General features: G+C 41.7%; 1 protein-coding gene across 2 annotated transcripts in view; it reads left to right on the top strand.

Moving 5' to 3' along the window:
- The first annotated feature begins 7,945 nt into the window (after window positions 1-7,945).
- Window positions 7,946-19,438, top strand: part of LOC132824943 (MANSC domain-containing protein 1-like) — a 29,154-nt gene continuing 17,661 nt past the window's right edge. The window contains exons 1-3 of one of the 2 annotated variants that reach the window (XM_060839839.1): window positions 7,946-8,008; window positions 12,739-12,816; window positions 16,280-16,624. In XM_060839839.1, the coding sequence (XP_060695822.1) occupies window positions 16,402-16,624 (223 nt within the window). In that variant the 5' untranslated portion in view covers window positions 7,946-8,008; window positions 12,739-12,816; window positions 16,280-16,401. Of the gene's footprint in view, window positions 8,009-8,032; window positions 8,223-12,738; window positions 12,817-16,279; window positions 16,625-19,438 lie in introns of those variants that run through there. The other variant, XM_060839838.1, reaches the window with a different exon arrangement.

Here is a 19,438-nt window from a genome sequence, read left to right as displayed (position 1 = left end):
CATATCCCACAATTTCCCCTTTTTCTTTCTTTACCATTTGTTATCTGCTGCATTTTTCTTTTAAGCATCGCCCCCGAAATTCGCAAGCATTATTCCTGAAATTTCATCCATCTTGGTCTCACTCATCTCCTCATTATTTAGTTGATAAAGTTCTTCTGTCTGATTTCCTTTTAAGAGCATCTGTTTCATTAAGGCTGTCTCAATCAGTCTTTGGGTGAGCCCTCGTATGCAGGGTATGATACAACAGCCAATGGCCACCAATAATTTATCCAATCTACATTTTTATTAATTGTTACCCACCAAAAGAGAGCTGATTCAAAGCCTGCTGCCATCTGATTACGAGCCTTGAACTCATCAGGTACCCTCCTAGGGAATCCTACAGAATCGAGATAAATCCTGTCATCGAAAGAAGTGCCTAACAGTGATCTCTTATCCCTTCCTTTTTTCCCTACTATCTTTTCCTTCTCAAATGCCAGGGTAAATGGAATTGCCAATTGTACAATTGCACATATCCCTCTCCAATCCGGAGGCAGGGTGGGTCTCAATATTTTGCCTCCACAGTACCACCACAGATCCGCTCGGGGAACCTTTAGTGCTGAGTAGTTCCCTCCTTTCTCCGTGTCGGGAACATTTTTAATCTCTGTACACAATTTCAGCTCCCCCAAATCTCTAGACCGACTTGTACCTTGTCTACGCACACACAAAGTGTGATTTCCAACTGTGGCGGAAAATGTGCGGGGAACTCGTACATCTTTCTTCTCCAAGGGAGGGAACATCAGAGATAGGGAGGTACAATTCCTATCATTCCATGCAGTCTCATCCTGATACAGGGCTATCATACATTTCATGCCCTTCCTGTCTCACTTCCACCCGAGCGGAAAGGGAACCACCTGGGCCATTGGCCTACTGGAGGCACATGCATAGCAATTGCTTTTGTCCAGACTTTTTACAGTATACTTCACCCATTCAACCCAGGCATTTGCATCCTCGTACCCAGTTTCTATTTCGATAGTCTGCTTCAAGTCCTTTACCTCTATGATTTTTACTACTTTAGGATCAGTGGGAAGGGTGAAAGGTTGTATCTCATTATCCAGTAATTCCGCCCGTTTTCCCTGTCCTACGCTAATTCGAAAACAACAGCCCACGAAATTCTTCCCATGTGCTTTCATTTCTATCCCAAATGTTTCATTTAATTGTATCTCATAGGTGCCCCCTCCCAAAATTGCTTCGTGCCATGTGGTTTTCTTTATTGTCAAGTATATTAGGTTACACTTTTTATCAGGACAATCGCGAGCTGGTTGAAAGGGGGTCCGGTGTACTGTGACGTGACTATTATACCAAGTACCATCCCCTAGGCCATCCCCATAGGACTTAAGATGTATCTCAGAGCTGTGGTACTGTCTCTGATTATCTACATCCCCACAATTTACTAAGCTGCATGCATCAGCGTCTATTACTTGTGGATTATCAGACTCAGGAACCATTAATAATACATATGAAAAGGATATTTGACAAAATCCCAATACTAAGAGGGCTAACATTATGACTCTAAGCATTCCCAGTACTTTAAACATCATACTGAAGCACAAAATGACTCAATATACAATCCTACAGAAATAATCCCGCGCTCGCGTCACCACTATATAATCAGTTACTCAAAGTCTCTTTAGTCTGAGTTTCAGCGGGTTTTGTGTTGATTCGGCTGTCCAGACTTCTTCCTCGACTGGAGATTCCACTGGCCCTTTGATCCAAGTGTAGTGAGTCCAGCCTTTCTCCGCCGTCCTTATTGCTGTTTCGGTCAAAAGAGCCTGATACGGCCCTTCCCAGTCCGGCTGCAATTTAGTCTCTGTCCATGATTTTACTAAGACCCAATCTCCCGGCCAGATGGGATGAACGGTGAATTCAAGGGTGGAGTCTGTGCCAATAAACCCTGTTTCCTGAGGAAAGACAAAGAGGAGGACAAGCCCAGTATATACTTCTTTAAGAACAAATCTTTAGTTTCGGGAATTGGCAATTCTCAATTTGTTCCCAGATAAGGTAATCCAAATAAGATTTCATAGGGGGATAGTCCCAAATCTTTCCTTGGGGCTGTTCGTACTCGCAAAAGAGCTATAGGTAAACATTTGGTCCAAGGGAGTCTGGTTTCTATTATCAATTTAGCGAGCTGTCGTTTGAGTGTTTCCAATATTGTTTTAGACACCCCACTCGCAGTGGCAGTAGCTAGGGGGTATGCCTCAACCCAACCGGATAAATGATTTACTATGACCAACATATAATTTAGTCTCCCTACCCTGGGTAACTCTGTATAATCTACTTGTATACTCTGGAAGGGTCTCAATCCTGGGTCTCTTCCTCCCGGGGTCTGTTTTCTCAAGACTTTTTTATTTACCTTTCTGCAGATTATACATCCCTCACATATTTGTTAGAAATTGTACATATTCCTTTACAACCATATTCCCTAAGAACTAAATCACACATTGCTTGTACTCCCCAATGACTGCCTTGGTATAGGACAGCCATAATCTCTCACATCATCATTTTGTTCAACATCTGTCCAAATAAATTCGGGGATTCTGTAAACCCCTGGGGAAGCACAGTCCACCAGTATTGCTGTTTCCGTCCTGTCTTGGGGTCTTCCCATTCAAAGGTGAACAAATTCCTACTTTCCTCCGCCAAGGGACAAGCCCAAAAGGCATCCTTTAAATCTATCACACTAAACCATTTGTGGTCATGAGGGATCTTACTCAATCTATAATCAGTCCCTCAATTATTGGCTGCAGTCCTTATTTACCCTCTATAGAAATGGGATATTGTCGCTCACAGACAATGTCCCCTTTCCTTTTTAAATTTACTTCAAGGGAAGGGATCTGTAGTCCTCCACGATTCCCTTCCCTAGCCCATACAATAGGGTCTATCTCTCTCTACATATCCTCTGTCAACATTGCCATTTGTACAACTAATTCTTTTTCCTGAATTCCAATCTCCAGTCCTAAGAGGATAATTAAGTCTCTCCCAGTAAGTTACTTCCTATATCGGGGATATACAACAGTTCCCCTGTGACCCTGTCCTTAGGACCTTCTATCATCATAGGTTCAAATACTGGGACAGTAAATCCCTCCCCTTTCACCCCAGAAACAGTAATTGACCATGTCGACATGTCTACTTTCTTTGGTTTAAAATTCAGCGATGACCGTGCTGCCCCCATATCTACTAGGAAGACTACCTCTTCCCTACAGGGTCCCACCTCCAAGTTTATCAAGGGTTCCTGGTGTGTCCCCGAGGGCAGGAACCCCTGACATTCATTATCAAAATTCATAAGCGGAATTGCCCTTTCTTCCCTTTGTAGATCAGGACACTCCCGCCTAAAATGCCCTATCTTTCCACAATAATAGCATCCTTCCTGTGGAGACCTCCATCTCTGCCCCTGTCGCTCAAACCCTCTATCAAATGCTCCCCCTTGTCCTCTCCCTCTCCCCTTTCCTCTCTGCCCTACATGCTGCCACCCACCGCTCCGGTTGCTCAATATTGGTTCCATTCTTTTCTTAACTACCTCATCAACCGTAGCTACCATCATTTTTGCCTTCTGTTTCTGTCTCTCATCCTCTCTCTTTGCAAACACTTTTTGTACCTCTCTTAACAATTCATCTAATGGTTTTTCGCTCCACCCTTCTACCTTCTGTATCTTTCTCTGTATGTCTGGCCATGCCTTTGTCACAAAATGTACTTCCGTATATTTCCGTATTGAGTCTCTTAATCTTTGCAAGAAAGTTGAAGGAGTCTCATCTTTCTCCTGACTAACTTCAAAGGCTTTAGTCAGATTCTGCAACTTCGGAACTGCCTCTCTTATTCCTTTTAGAATCAGGTCTTTCAATTCCCTCATTTCTTCTCTATGCTCCGGGTTTTGATTTTCCCACTGGAGGTCTCTGAGGGGAAACTTAATCTCTCCCTGTCCAGCATCCCCATCTCCAATCGGGTGTTCCCTGTCCCATATTTTAATGGCTGCTCCCCGTATAAGTCCCCTTTCTTCCCCAGTAAATAGTATATTCAAAATAGACATTAACTCAGCCCATGTATACAGACTGGGCCCCAAAAATTGATCAATTTGTTCAGACAATCCTACCGGATCCTCAACCAGGACCGTCATTTCCTTTTTAAATGTTCTGACCTCCCCACTGGTGAGGGGGGCACACACAAACCCAATCTCTTTGTCCCCTGTTGGAAACTCCCGAAGGGGACAAGGCATTAGTTCTTCCCCTTTTTCTTTCTTTCAAGAAATATTGCAATATTTCTAGCTCCCCATAACTTCAAACACCAATTCATCAATTCATGCTTGACTAACTTTAAAGCCTGTTCCTAACTTGTAAACATATTTATATATTTACGTTCATTTATTCAGTATTTAATATTTAAAATGTAAAATGCATACAGTTCCCAATTTTGAAATCCACTGTAATCACCCAGTTTTAGTCCCCTAATTTAAATCCAAAATTAGTTTTCTTAAGTAGTCCTGACCACTAAGGAGTTGAAATGGGCTGCACAGTGGTTAGCACTGCTGCCTCACAGTGCTAGAGATCCGGGTTCAATTCCCGACTCAGGCGACAGACGGTGTGGAGTTTGCACATTCTCCCCGTGTCTGTGTGGGTTTCCTCCCACAGTCCAAAGATGTGCAGGTCAGGTGAATCGGCCATGCTAAATTGCCTGTCGTGTTAGATAAGGGGTAAATGTAGGGGTATGGGTGGGTTGCGCTTCGGCGGGTCAGTGTGACTTGTTGGGCCAAAGAGCCTGTTTCTGGGCAGCATGGTGGCACAGTGGTTAGCACTGCTGCCTCACAGCGCCAGAGAGCCGGGTTCAATTCCTGCCTCGGGTAACTGTCTGTGTGGAGTTTGCACATTCTCCCCGTGTCTGCGTGGGTTTTCCCTGGGTGCTCCGGTTTCCTCCCACAGTCCAAAGATGTGCGGGTCACGTGAATTGGCCATGGTAAATTGCCCTTAGTGTTAGGTGAAGGGGTAAATGTAGGGGAATGGGTGGGTTGCGTGTCAGTGTGGACTTGTTGGGCCAAGGGGCCTGTTTCCACGTTGTAAGTAATCTAATCTAAAATCATTGCTCAATTACAATACTATAGGTTGTGAAATAATCAGAGCTGCCTTAAAAGAATTTGTCTATTCAAGTTAAAAAAAAACTTCTAATGCATGAACAATGGCCGAATCCAAGGTCACAGAAACCATAGAAATTTTCATTTTTACTACTATCTAATGTTGAACTGAAACTTCAACTGTCCTCCATAAATCGCTTTTATGTAAAGACCTGTAAAAAGAACAGGAGTTATCAGTTTTTTTCCATAATCTCTATAGAATCCTTAACCTTAGAAGAAATCATGTTAAGTTTCCATAATAAAAATCAGATTCAAAACAGTCCTGGAACTCAAGCTCCAGGGAATAAAACTCAAATATTCAATCACCAACAAACAAATGTGCATTCAAACTAAATCACAAAGGGTTAAACTTCCTACCAGCTGTGCAGCTCTTTTCATTCTCTCTCTCTCTCACTCATTGACATATAAATTCAGATATTTACAAACCCAGTCTCTGTCCGACCTGTACTTTAGCCAGAAGACGGAGGGGCAAAGAATGGATTCCTTAGTCCATACAAAGCAACAATATTTAATCTTTTTCTTTCCTTGTACGAAAATGATTTTTCCAATTCCACAACATCCTGCCCAACGGACTTTCTGGAGGAATGTTGTAAGAGACCCCGCCTCCATTTCCATTGCTTTGTTCTTCGTCTGTTTCCCCAGAGGCTTTTTCCTTACCCACGGCACAACCCATATTGAGTTCCTTCGTTAGTCCCTTATTAACTAGTAAAACTCAATCCCGGCCACCAAGGCAATACTTAAAAGTCAATTTTCTTACCTTGGTCTGTGCACAGAGTTGCCTGCCCCTTTTCCGCCGTATATTCTATCGACCGCCTGTCACTGTCTGATTCAGATGTCTCTCTTCTGGGATTCGTACCAGTCGCCCAAGGGATCGGACCAAACCGGGACACGAGACCGCTCCTCAACGGGGAACGGGACGCGTCTTCCCAGTGTCCAGGGCCAGCCACTCTCCCTGGTGATGGAAGAACATCCCGGACAGCCCCACGTTGGGCACCAATTGTGAGAAACAAAGCTCACTCACTGCAATAATTTCAGTCCGAGACAAGATCTGAATCAGTAGTGCTCTTTATTTCACACTTGCAAGTGGGTGTGATGTCCACAAGGCAGGGACCAAACACACTGAATTCAACAAATACTCGATATTTATATAATTTGGTTCCCACATATTTTTTTCTTATTTCATTGTTTCCCCCCCCCCCCCCTGTTTACATCCTCCACTTCCCTAAGACCGGTACCCATTACTCCTGTTTATCTCGTGTCTTATCCGGTCTTGTCTGTGAAAAAAATGCTCATTCCTGTTCTCAAGGCCATTTGCCCTCATCCTGCTGTGGGCACATCCTTGCCTTTTCACAGCATCTTATCACTAAGCCCTTTTAATTGGGGTTTGTTCCTGTGTTTCTGTAAAAGTGGGAAACAGATGTTTAGACCTATTGTTTATACAGGCATATTGAGTTTAACTGTCTGTCTTACAGTCCCATTTCTTTCTTGCATACACTTTTAGCTAATAATTGAGAATTGCAGAAGTAACATTAATTTACCATATCCCACATGCCTTGATCCCAAAAATGCTCTGTAGTTCAAATCACAGAATCACCAAGTTGTACAATGTTTTATGTTGCCTTCCTGCAGGAATAATTCTCTCAGTATCACTCTGCCATCTTTTTCCAGTCATGTTGGAAATTCTCTTCCTTCAAATTATAATTCAGTTCTCTTTTAAAGCAGTCACTTTGAATCTACCTCCACCACACTCCCAAGCAGTACATTGCAGACCCTTGCCACTGACTTGTACAACAGTGTGACCTCATGTCACCATTGCTCTCTTACCAACTAACTTAAATTCACTGCTTTTTGTTACTTTTACCGTAGGGAACAGTTTCTCCAGATCAGCCCTGGCTTTTTGTTACTTTTAACATAGGGAATAGTTTCTCCAGATCAGCCCTGGCTAGGTCCCTGTTGGGGAGGAGCGGTGGTGGGAAAAATTTTGAACATTTTTATCAAATCTCCTCTCAGCCACCTCTTTTACAAGGAGAACAGTCTCAACTTTTCTAATCTATCCATGTTACCGAACAACTTCATCCCAGAAACCATTTTTGTGAATGTTTAACTCAACCCTCTCCACTGCCTTCATACCCTTCCCAACAGAACTGGACACAACTTTCCATTTGAGGCTGAAACAGTTTATCATAAACTTTGTTTTTTTTTGTAAAACTGTGTCCCTACTGAAAAAGCCCAGGATGCTGTTAGCTTTTTTGAATTGCTCTGTCAAACTACCCAGTGCCCTTCAATGATTTTTCTGTATATATCCTAGATCCCCCAATTATAGCAGATAGTTCATTTTCTCAGCATAAACCTAATTCCCGACATTTTCCAATGTTCAAAGCTTTGCGTGCTGGCCTCTTTATCCACAGTCCTACATTAGATTCATAACTAAAATAGAAATTGCTTTCTCTAGGTCAGCATTGTTCACTGTGCTATGGTGACATGCAGTCTCAACTCATAGCGAGCCTGTTCTTGTGGTCTTAAAAAATCGGCAAGGTATGTTCGCAACAACAGAGTGGCATATTGCACGTTGATAGAACAGTGCCTTTAAACTTTATTTGTGACTTTCTAATGCTTCATGATCTGACTTCATACCACATGTAAGGGAAAGGAGGAGAAAGCTTGCAAATGTTTTCAGTAAGTTGCAAATTCTTCTGTACCACTCAGGAACCGAGTTGAAAATGTCAGTGCAACACACCCAAACTCGAGCAGCAATTATGTTCCACCCACATTCACAGACGCACAGGAAACTGTCCCGCCAGCCAATCAGTCTGTGTATTATCGGAATCCTTCGGTTATGAGTTGTTCACTTTCTCGGTATTTGTTTTCTCATTAAAGGGATTCTTTTTTATAACGCTCTACGAGAGGTTTTAACAGCTCATTGATAATGCCTCCGTAAACCATTTTAAAAAAAATATACTATCATTTTTCTTGCGCATTTGCAGGGCGCGGATGTCAAGAGTAACTTTGGTAATTTTTTTCCCCAAGTTGAATATTTTCACTCCTAGCGCAGCGGCTCCTGGATTGGAAGGTATGTTTTCTGAAGCTATTGACTTGGCTGTAAGACGAGCAGCTTGTGTCGTTGTTCTGTCTGTGTAGAGAAAGGGCGGCACAGCGGTTAGCACTGCTGCCTCACAGCGCCAGACGCCAGAGAGCCGGGTTCAATTCCCGCCTCAGGCGCGGATTTCCTCCCATAATCCAAAAAAATGTGCGGGGGTCAGGTGAATTGGCCATACTAAATTGCCCGTAGTGAAGGGGTAAATGTAGGAATTTGGGTGGTATACGGGTCGGTGTGGACTTGTTTCCACATTAAGTAAGTACTCTCTCAGTAAGGCGGAACGGATTGAGGGTCTGAGATTGGAGCCCAACCTGGGATTGACAGCAAACCCCGCAAAATGGAAGCTTTATCTTTCTCGAAGAGCTGTTGCACTGTAGCCCCTAATGTCTTGTGCTCCTGGCCATGCTAAACCTGATTCGCATTCAGACCGGCTGAGCAGTTTGTGGTTACGGTTGCTCAAGCGAACCCTCGCATCGCACCATTGGTGAAGAATCTCGACCTCCCGTGCCTTTGGCGTTCAGAGTTTTTGGATATTGGAGTTAGCCATTGGTTACATTGAAACGGCTATGTGTAACCGTGCCCTGATGGTGTTGTGCCTCTCGAGCGGTGTCGCATCCTTATAGAATTATAAACACGTGTCCCTACTGAGGAATTTTTACCCCGAACTTTCTTCGTTCTGTGCGGTGATTGCGAAATAATGTGTCAAACTATTTGTTATTGACAGCCCTTTGCATCGTCTCTGTATCAGGCTGTAAGTAAAAAATGAGGTCTGCAGATGCTGGAGATCACAGCTGCAAATGTGTTGCTGTTCAAAACACAGCAGGCCAGGCAGCATGAACGTCCAACAATTATTGCTGTGAATACGGGGTCACAGACAGGTCTGGAGCACTTTACTGAAACATGTATCATTGACGAACCTCTCCAGTGCGGAATCAGACTCTCCGGACAACACCCCATCCACATTCACACCCCTACCCTATAACTGTAACCCTGTATTTCCCATTGCTAACCCACCCAGTCTGCACATACCTGGTCACTATGGGCAATTTAGCACGACCGTCCACCTAACCTGTACATTTTCGAACTGCGGGGAGGAAATCCGGACTACCCGGAGGAAACCAACTAGACACAGGGAGAATGTGCAAATTACACTCAGATAGTTACCCGAGGCTGGAATTGAACCCAGATGCTTGATGCTGCTAACCACCGATCCACCTTGGCACCACAAGGGGATTTTTAGTTTCTTGATCATTACTGAGAAAACCATTTCATTCCATGATTGGGAGATGCCGGTGTTGGACTGGTCTGGATAAAGTTAAAAATCACACAACATCAGGTTATAGCCCAACAGGTTTAATTGGAAGCACTAGCTTTCGGAGCGACACTCCTTCATCAGCTGTGATCTCAACCACCTGATGAAGGAGCAGCGCTGGGAAAGCTAATGCTTCTAATTAAACATGTTGGACTATAACCTGGTGTTGTGTCATTTCATTCCAGATTGATTCATGAATTGAATTTAAATTCCCTGGGATTTGAACTGGTATCTAACTTCTGCAGGGTATTACTAGTCACAATTCTACAGCCCCTTCAGCCTGTTATTGGATTGGATCAAGGCTGGTCAATACCTTGGCCTGTTTATCTGACTTTACTTTGAAACCATTAATAAGTATCTACCAATATCAATATTAAAATTTGTAAGTATCTCATTGTCCACAAATTGAGGAGATAGAGTTCCAGATTTCTAGCAGTCATTTTGAGAAGAAGTGCCTTCTGATTTCACTTCAATGATTCCTCTAATTATAAGACTCAGTCTGAATTGCCATCAGAGGAAAGGTTTTGTATCTGACGAAATCCTCCTTTCCACGTTTCCATTTAGATCCCCCTTTAACCTTTACACTTGAGATAAGAGTAATCCACCAAACACATTTTCATTCTGCTGCATCACCTCCAAAGTAACCATATGCTCCCTGATGTGCGGTCCAGTCCTGAGTGGTATGGCGTATGTTTAATATTTGCTTTTCTGTTGAATTGAGCATCTAGATGGGGGTCTGACCAAGCTTCTAAACAACTCCCTGCATCACTTTCCTTGCCAACTCCTGAGAACCCTCTTGTGAAAAAGCCTACTCCACAAAAGCAAAATATAGCAGATGCTGATTTTTCTTTTAAAAAAAAGTATTATTAGGCTTTGAATGTCACTGTCAGAGCTAAAAATTACCTATAGTCCAACAGGTTTATTTGAAAGTACAGGCTTTCAGAGCATTGCTCCTTCTTCAGGTAGCTAGTGCAGCAAGAACATAAAACACAATTTATAGTAAAAGATCAAAGTGTCATACAACAGATGCGATGTAGTAAACAAACTTAGATTGCTATTAAGTCTTTAATCACCGAGAATGGGGATGTAGGTTTTGATTGATTAATATGTAAATCCCAGAATTTCTTTCAAAGGTAGCATTTATTGTTCATCCCTAATTTCCCTTGAAAAGGTTGTGTTAATATTCCCATGGTGCTATTAGGGAATAAGTTCCACAACCCAGCAACAATGAGGAATTGAGGTCCAAAATCTTCTTTTGAGAGCAAGATGTTCCTGTGCATTGGCTCCCTTGTTTATTGGGTGGCAGAGTCTGCCCTGGTGATTGCTGCAGTGCATTTTGTAGATGGTATATGCTGCTGCCACTGTGGGTCAGTGGTAGAGGGAGAGAGTGTAGTTGGACAGGGTGCTGATCAAGTGGCCTTGGATAATGTCAGCATTCTTGTGTTGTTGGAGCTGGTCTTGTCTATGTATCCATCACACTTTTGACTTGTGCCTTCAACAAAGTAGACAAGATTTGGAGAGTCAGCCGGTGAATTACTTGCCACAATTCTCAGTCTCTGACCTGCTTTTATAGTCACCGTATTTATATGGCTGCTGCAGTTAAGTTTAGGATCAATGGTCACCCTCATAATGTTGATGTTGGATATTCAATGCTGGTAATCTCTTTGAATATCAAAGGGAGAGGATTAGATTTTCTTTTTTGAGGTTATCATTTTCTGTGTTGATTTGGAATGAAAATATCTTGTAGGGAGCAAGTGAGGATTGTAGATACTGGAGATCATAGTCAAAAGTGTGGTGCTGGAAAAGCACAGCAGGTCAGCCAGCATCCAAGGAGCAGGAGAATCGATGCTTTGAGCATAAGCCCTTCATTCTCATTCCTGATGAAGGGCTTATGCCCAAAATGCCGATTCTCCTGCTCCTCAGAAGCTGTCTGACCTGCTGTGCTTTTCCAGCACCACACTCTCGACCCTGAAAATATCTTGCATCTTCTCAGCTCGAGTCTGAATGTTCATATTTTGCTGCATGTGGATACTGACAGTACCTGTGGAGTTGTGAATGGCATTGAACATCGTACAATCAGCAGTGAACATGCCCACATTTGACTTTATGATATAGAAGGACATTGATGAAACAACTAATGGCGCTTGGAATTAAGCGATTACCCTGAATAGCTCCTTCAGTGATATACTGGGACTGAAATGATTGATCTCAACAAACACGACTTTCTTCCTTTTGTGCTTGGTATGTCTCCAACCATTGGTGAGCATTTTTGTGATTCCATTGACTTCAATTTTACTTCGGCTATTTGCAGTATATTTACTGAAATGCTGCTTAGATAACAAGAGCAGTCACACCTACCTTTCCCTCTGGAATGTAGCTTTCTTGTCTATGTCTGGACCAAACTCTAATGAGAATTATGCGGGGGGAGTTGGAAATGAAAACAAAACAGGTTTGAAATACTGAGAAGACCTGATTGTAAATGCAGAGAGAGAAATGCAATTAACTTTTACATTTTCTCTGACATCTATCAGAACTGGGAAATGTGAGAAATGTCAATTGAAGATCTGTGGTAGATTGGAGGGCAGGAGAGATGAAATGTAAAAACCTTTCGTGGTTCAAGGCAAAAGGGACAAATGTAGAAATAAAAGTTGTTAAGAGGATGTAGGAAATAGAGGATCATGAATAATTGCTGTGCGAAAGGAAAATAAAGAAATAAGAGGGAATGGAGATAAAATTGTTGAATTCAGGCCAGAAGGCTGCAAGGTATCCATTTGGTAGGTAGGGTATCGTTCCTCAAGCTCGTCTTGATCACTAAAGGAGGCAGAGGTCAAAGTTGGAGCAAGGTGGGGAACTAAAGTGACGCATGTCTACAATTTTGGTGTCAAGGTTGTGGATGGTATGACCTCAGTGTCACCATGCAGTCTGCGTAGAGGAAATCGTGTTGCGAACAGCAAATAAGTGTACTAGTTTATAGAGTGATATAGATATACAACATGGAAACAGACCCTTCAGTCCAACCTGTCCATGCCGACCAGATATCCCAACCCAATATAGTTCCACCTGCCAGCACCCAGCCCATATCCCTCCAAACCCTTCCTATTCATATACCCATCCAAATGCCTCTTAAATGTTGCAATTGTAACTGTTGCAAATAAGTAAATCATGTGTCATTTACAGAAAGGTCGTGCCTTGGAGGACGTGGAATTACTCTGTAGGACGTGGAATCGAGAGCTAAGAGAGGATATTTCTTCAGAGGTATGGGAAGATATATGGGGGAATGTAAGGAAAATTTCAGTATGTAACAGAGCGCAGGCCATGCAATTGAAGATCTTACACAGGGCTCATATGGCACCAGAGAGGCTAGCTAAGTTTAAGAGAGGAACATCATCAGGGTGTCCCATTAGTAATATTAGTATAGGCACTCTGACACACTGCTACTGGTCCTGTTGTAAGATCCAGAGATACTGAATGCTATAGTAAGGGAGCTAAAGGACATGCTGAGGATTGAAATTAACATGGATCCAGTAATTCTTCTTTTGGGGTTGGCCAGTTTGCCCCCTCTGAGGGAACACATGAAGAGATTGTGTAAGATTCTTACTCACTGAGAGAAAGAACATTTCTAGTGAATTGGACGTTGGAAAAACCACCAGGTCTTATGGGGTAGTGTAAGCAGGTGATGGAGCATCTCCCCCAAGACTACACCACAAATATGGCGCACTGCAAAACAGAGCAGTTTTACAAGACGTGGCGGCCCTTTTTAAATTATATTGAAGCTGACTTACCCACAATATTAATTAGGACCGTGGTATAGCCATGAGAATATGTCTGGGTGGCTATGGGGGCCTGGGAGGGGGAGGCTGGAGGAAAATGAATACAGGTACTGTAAATGGTGCTATCAGGGATGGGAGCCTCAGTGGAGATGTGACAAGTGAAATAGAATAAAGTAGTAACATATAATTTAAGTTAATTGAATTTAGTTTAATTTAATTAGTTTGGAGTTTAGTTTGTTCTGGTAGAATAGCAGGTCATTCATTAGTAATAGTATCGCGTTATGACTTTGTTGTACTGACTCTTCTGGTTTTTTTGGTGCTATTCCTTTTATTTGTATATACATGTTTTGTAAAAGATTTAAAAAAGGTCTTTAATGAAAATATTTGTTTACCAAAAAAAAGTTAATCACAGTTTCACTTGGAAAAATGTTTGGGGGTGATGATGTTGAGAAGGGAGAATGCAAAAGGACAGGTGTTGCATCTCCTGTATGTGAAGGTGCTGTGGGACAGGGCAGCCTCGTTTGGGATGGATGAGGAATGGATCAGAATATCGTTGAGGGAACAGTCTCCAGAATGCTGAGAGGGAAGTTGAGGGAAGTTGTTTGATAATGGTGGAAATGGTGAAAGATTTAATGAATGTGAAGGCTGATGAAAGGTAAGATCAAGTACACAGCAGTGTAATTCTGTATGGAAGGGGAATGGGGAATGGTGAGAGCAGATGTCTCTGAATGGACATGCTGAGGAGCAATTTCCTCACACAATGGGGCAAAACGAATACATATTGAAAATATTATTTTGGAAGGTCACATTATTAGAACTGAAATAGGAAAGCTGAGAGAATGGAATGACATCTTACAAAATATAAGGGTGGATAAATCTCTCAGACCTAATCAAGTGTATCCCAGGGCATTGTAGGAAGATAGGAAAGACATTACTGTGCCCGTTGTGTCATCCATAATTACGGGTGATGTGCTGGGTGACTGGACAGTGGCTAATGTTTGTGCTTTTGTTTAAGAAGGGATGCAAGTAGAAGCCTGGGAGCTATCGAGTTGTCAGTCTGACTTTGGTGGTGGGTAAGTTGTTGGACGTGATTCTGAAAGATAGAATTTATCTGCATTTGGAGAGGCAAGGACTGATCAGGGATAGTCAGTATGGTTTTGTGTGAGGGAAATCGTGTCTCACAAACTTGATTGAGTTTTTGAGGAAGTAACCAAGAAGATTGAGGGCAGGGCAGAGTGCGCATTATTTACTTGGACTTTAGTAAAATCTTTGGCAAGGTTCCACACGATAGACTAATTAGTAAAATTAGATTACATGGGATTCAGGGTGAGCTTGTCAATTGGATAATGGCAGAAGAGAGGGAGTGATGGTGGAAGGCTGTTTTTTTGGATTGGAGGCCTGTGACCAGTGGCGTTCCACAGGGATCGGTGCTGGGGCCTCTTTTGTGTTTGTCATTTACATAAATGATTTAGATGACAATATAGAAGGTATGGTTAATAAGTTTGCAGATGACGCCAAAATTGATGTTCTAGTAGACAGAGAAGAAGGTTATCTAAAATTACAAAGGAATCTTGATCAATTGAGTCAATGGGCTGAAGAGTGGCAGATGGAGTTTAATTTGGATAACTGCAAATGATTGCTTTTAGCAAAACAAACAAGGTCAGGATTTACGCAATTAAAAATAAGGCCTGAGTGGTGTTGTAGAACAGAGGGACCTAGGGGGTTCAGGTACATAATTCTTTGAAGATTGTGTCACAAAGAGACAGGGTGGTTAAGAAGGTATTTTTCACGCTTGCCTTCATTACTCAGACCTTTGAGTACAGGAGTTGGGATGTTATGTTGAGGTAGTGTTAGACATTGGTGAAACCTCTTCTGGAGCACTGTATCCAGTTCTGTTCTCCCTGTTACAGGAAGAATATAATTAAGCTGGAGAGGGTTCAGAAGAGATTTACCAGTTTGTTGCTGGGAATGGAGGGTTTGAATTGTAAGGAGAGGCTGGAAAGGCTGGGATTTTCTTCACTGGAGCATAGGAGGTTAAGAGGTGACATTCTAAAGGTTTATAAAATCATGGGTATAAATAAGGCAAATGGTGGGTGTCTTTTTTCTAGGTGGGGGATTTCAAGAGTAGAGGGCATAATTTTAGGGTACATAAAGAAATTTAAAGACATGAAGGGCAACCTTTTTACAGAGAGAGTGGTTTGTGTGTGGAATGAACTTTCAGAGGAAGTGGTGGATGCAGAATATTTCAAAGACATTTGGATAAGAACATGAATAAGAAATGTGTGGAGGGATATACAATAGGATCAATTTAATCTCATGGTTAATGCCTGACTGTAGCTACTATCAAGATAAAGAAAACTCCAATGGACAATACAGATGAGATAAACAGTCCTTTCAGCAATGCCATCGATAAGGAACATAAGGAAAATGGCACAAAGTCTGTCAATCTGAGTCCAATCCAAAAGGGGAAATGAAATTGCTTTGTTAGAGTAGTTTTTTGGTTTCTGGCAATGATATCTCATTGTTGTTAACTATGCAGATCCTTAATTCAGTAATTGTTCAGTTGAATTTAGACCTTGACTTAAGTTTATAAGATATTTGTTTTCAAGCTCTTTAGAGTCTTATTTCTGTCCACTAACAGTGAGAGTGAGTGATTTTACTTGTTCGCAAGATTGAAGGTCTGAACCCCAATTGTTCGCTCTCCTCTCAACTGTGTCAAACTTCTTACTTCTATCCAATCCAAACACTGTTATTAGGCAGTCACTTTTAAATGCTGTTTAACTGTGTGGTTCAAAATGTTTCAGTATTTTGGTCATTGAAGTGTACCGAAAAGTTTGATATAAAATTGTTCAGGTTATTGGTAAAGCTTTACAGCTGCTTTTAGATCATTTGAATCATGTATGATTTAAAAGTGACAAATTAATCTTTTTTTATTTCCAAATTTACAGGATTTGGTTTCCATTGCTTTTTGAAAACACAGCACTCTCCAAACTGTCTAATATTCTGTGTTACTGCATCTAATATGTGCACAGTCATTGTCAATTAAGTGCCTGAAAATTTGTAAGTCAATATGCTTTGGCATCACAGTGAATCATTTCTGTTGTTGCTCTGGGCAATACTGACAAACCACAAGAGTCTATTGCAAGAGTCCAAATGCACTTTCTCAAATACCATGGATACCATAGTTGACATAAAAATTGCCCTAACAAAAGGGCTGAAAAGCTTGGAACCTTTCCGCACTGACAGCTTGGAGGAGTGCCATAATGAGTGCTGTACTGGCCGACCTTTAATAGGTAAGTAATGATTTGCTAAGGTATTTGATATTGTATGATATATCAGTTTCTATGTGTTAAACAAACAACCAAAATATTCTTGTGTTTGAATAGTAGAAAAGTGACCAAAACATTGTTCATTGACCAAAACATCATCTGGGTTGGCTAAAATTATTGTTAAGACAAATTGATTGCTATTGTCCTCACCTGTCCCTTGTTTTGAGGATGATGTCCAGCCCGACTTGTGATTTTCTACCAATGGTCTTCATGTGATTGACCAAACTGAATCTTGACCAGCAAAACTTTGGGCACAAGGGACAAGGTGCCCCATTAGGTAGTGGGATTCAGACTAGGGGAATTATTTCCTTTCCTTTTCTCCTCCTGCCACTGCTCTGCCTCATCATTAAGTTGTGACTCAAAGCATGAAGCATCTTGCTGGATAAGTTGTCACTATTCTGAGCAACTGGTAGCATTAATCGATCATTAATCTCAATGCTGCCTCGCTCCAAGGGGAGCCTCCAACTATCTTTGAAGCATTTGATTTGCCCTCCTCTAGTTGTTTGAGAGTTGAGAAAACAGGACCTAAAGGGGAGAAGCAGTTTTTGGTGATCTGGGCAACATGTCCAGTATGCCAAAGTTGATTTTGCAGAATTTCTTTTCTGACTGCTTGTGGAGTAGGCTTCAGGAAGGACATCAACATTGGTTTGATGCATTCTTCCATTGAATCTGGAGGATGTAGTGAAGGCATTGATGGAATTTCTTCAGAGTTCTTTTATTTCACTGCAGTAAGATCTTGTGACAACAAAAGCTCTGTATATTAAGTCTTTTGTTGGCTTGTGGAGGCCTCTTGCCAAACACTCATTGCGATTGTTTGTAAAGGCTGAGGTGGTGCTGCTTTTTGAGAAAGGTGACTGCCGAGGTATGGGAAATACTCAACATGTTCTAGAGTCTTTTCAACAAATATAGGGGTGGAATAATTGGCTCATTTGATGGGATGATATGAATTTTGCTTTGGCAATATCTAAGTACAAATCAAATGTTTTTGTTGGTAGAATTGAAGAATTTGAAAAGTGGCTTGTGAGTCTGGTGCAAAGTAGACGAGCACTGCAGTCAGCTACAGACTGTATGTCTATGATAGTCTCTTTATTTTTGTCATAGCAACAACTGGGGTTAACGGGTTTTCCATCTAAATGGTGTGATCAGAGGGAAGTTGATCTTTTGAGGTGAATAGACACCAACAAGTAGATTGTAACACCTAGGCTGGTAAAATCTTTCACGTCTGGGAATGGTGCGCTAATAGTCATACCCCCACTGATCCATAAGTTGTTACAAAGTGTATAAAAATTCCAGTGATCCCACCAAAATGACCAATTTGCCTGGCTGCCTGTTACCCAAGACAAATGCTAACCACATCAGGCCTCCTCAGTAACAGTTAAATAAAATCTACGTATTTTAATACTTAACTTTAAGAACCGTAAAAAGAAAAGATTCCTGATTTTTGAAACTTAAATTTTACCCTTTCAACCCCAAAAATGTACAATTGAGACAGACAAAAGTAAACTAGTTTAATGTTTGAGTGGAAGAAAGAATAGAGTGGATAAACAAAATTCCAAAGATCCAAAGTCCGGACCAGAAGGTGGAAAGTCCTTTTTCATGTATGATCTTCTGATTTTCTGCAATGATGTGGCATTGTTATCTATACGATGGTGGTCTTCCTTCAATTCAGTAAACTTTAATTTTTCCCTGTGTAAATTATTTCTTTTCAGCTTTATGGGGATTTCTAGGTATTTTCCTACACAGAGAAGGAGAGAGAATGTTGTTTGCAGACTGTATGTTTTCACTCTCTACTGCTCTGTGCACTTGCATTTTAACCTGCTACGGTGGAACCAGTCAAAATGTTGGTGCCAGGCAAAGTTTTCTTAACTTAAAAGATTCTTGGTGTCATTTGGTTTCAACTTCCTCTCCTTTTGCTTCCAAAAAAAACAACATATGGCACAGCTTAACAATGTGCAACACTTGTTTTTCAAGTTACAGAGCTTCCTTGTTTTTCACTTAAAGCAGTCCAACTTCTATTTCCATCTATGTTCCAAAAAATTGAAAACTATGTGGCTTTTTGCAAAAGAGAAAATTCCGATAATACTTAGCAGATCAGGGAGCATCTGTGCAGAGAGACATGGAGGTAATGTTTCAGGTTAATTCTATCTGTCTGTCTTGCACAATAGAAGTGAAATGTGGTGATGTCACTGGACTAGCAATCCTGACTCTTGGGCTAGTGCTGTGGAGACATGAATTCAAATGTCAGCTGGTATTTGAATTCAAAGATTAAATTTTGAAAAAAAGCTTGTCTCGGAAATGGTAACCATGAAATTATCATAGCATCCCTTTAGGTTTTTGAGTGAACAGTGACAACACAGGAAAGCTATAAGGTGACAGGAAACGACAGGGCAGCCAGTCCGGGTAAGGTTTGACCAAAGATTGATTGGGTGTCAGGAACTTACCTTCAGGACAGGAATGTGGAGATGGCTGTGACAGCTTCAGCTTCACCAGGAAATAAAATCAGAGACTTTTCTGTGAAGTCAAAGGTTGATTGATAGTTGGATTTGTAGTACTAGTAAGTGTATCAGTGAGGCTGACGACTACATGCCTAATGCATTCCAAGAAGTGGTCATGCTGCAGGTCAGGAACACACGGGCAGAATGGGGATGGGTAGCAACCATGCCATCCAGGAGAACCAGACAGGGAGCACAGCAGCTCCCTGAGGACCTGCTTGTGAATCAGTTTTCCGTTTTGACTACTAGAGAGGATATTGGGTCCCTGGAGGAGTGCAGTCAGAGC

The sequence above is a fragment of the Hemiscyllium ocellatum genome, chromosome 19 (assembly GCF_020745735.1).
Source record: "Hemiscyllium ocellatum isolate sHemOce1 chromosome 19, sHemOce1.pat.X.cur, whole genome shotgun sequence".
NCBI lineage: Eukaryota > Metazoa > Chordata > Chondrichthyes > Orectolobiformes > Hemiscylliidae > Hemiscyllium > Hemiscyllium ocellatum.
This window is presented reverse-complemented; position numbering and strand designations above follow the sequence as displayed.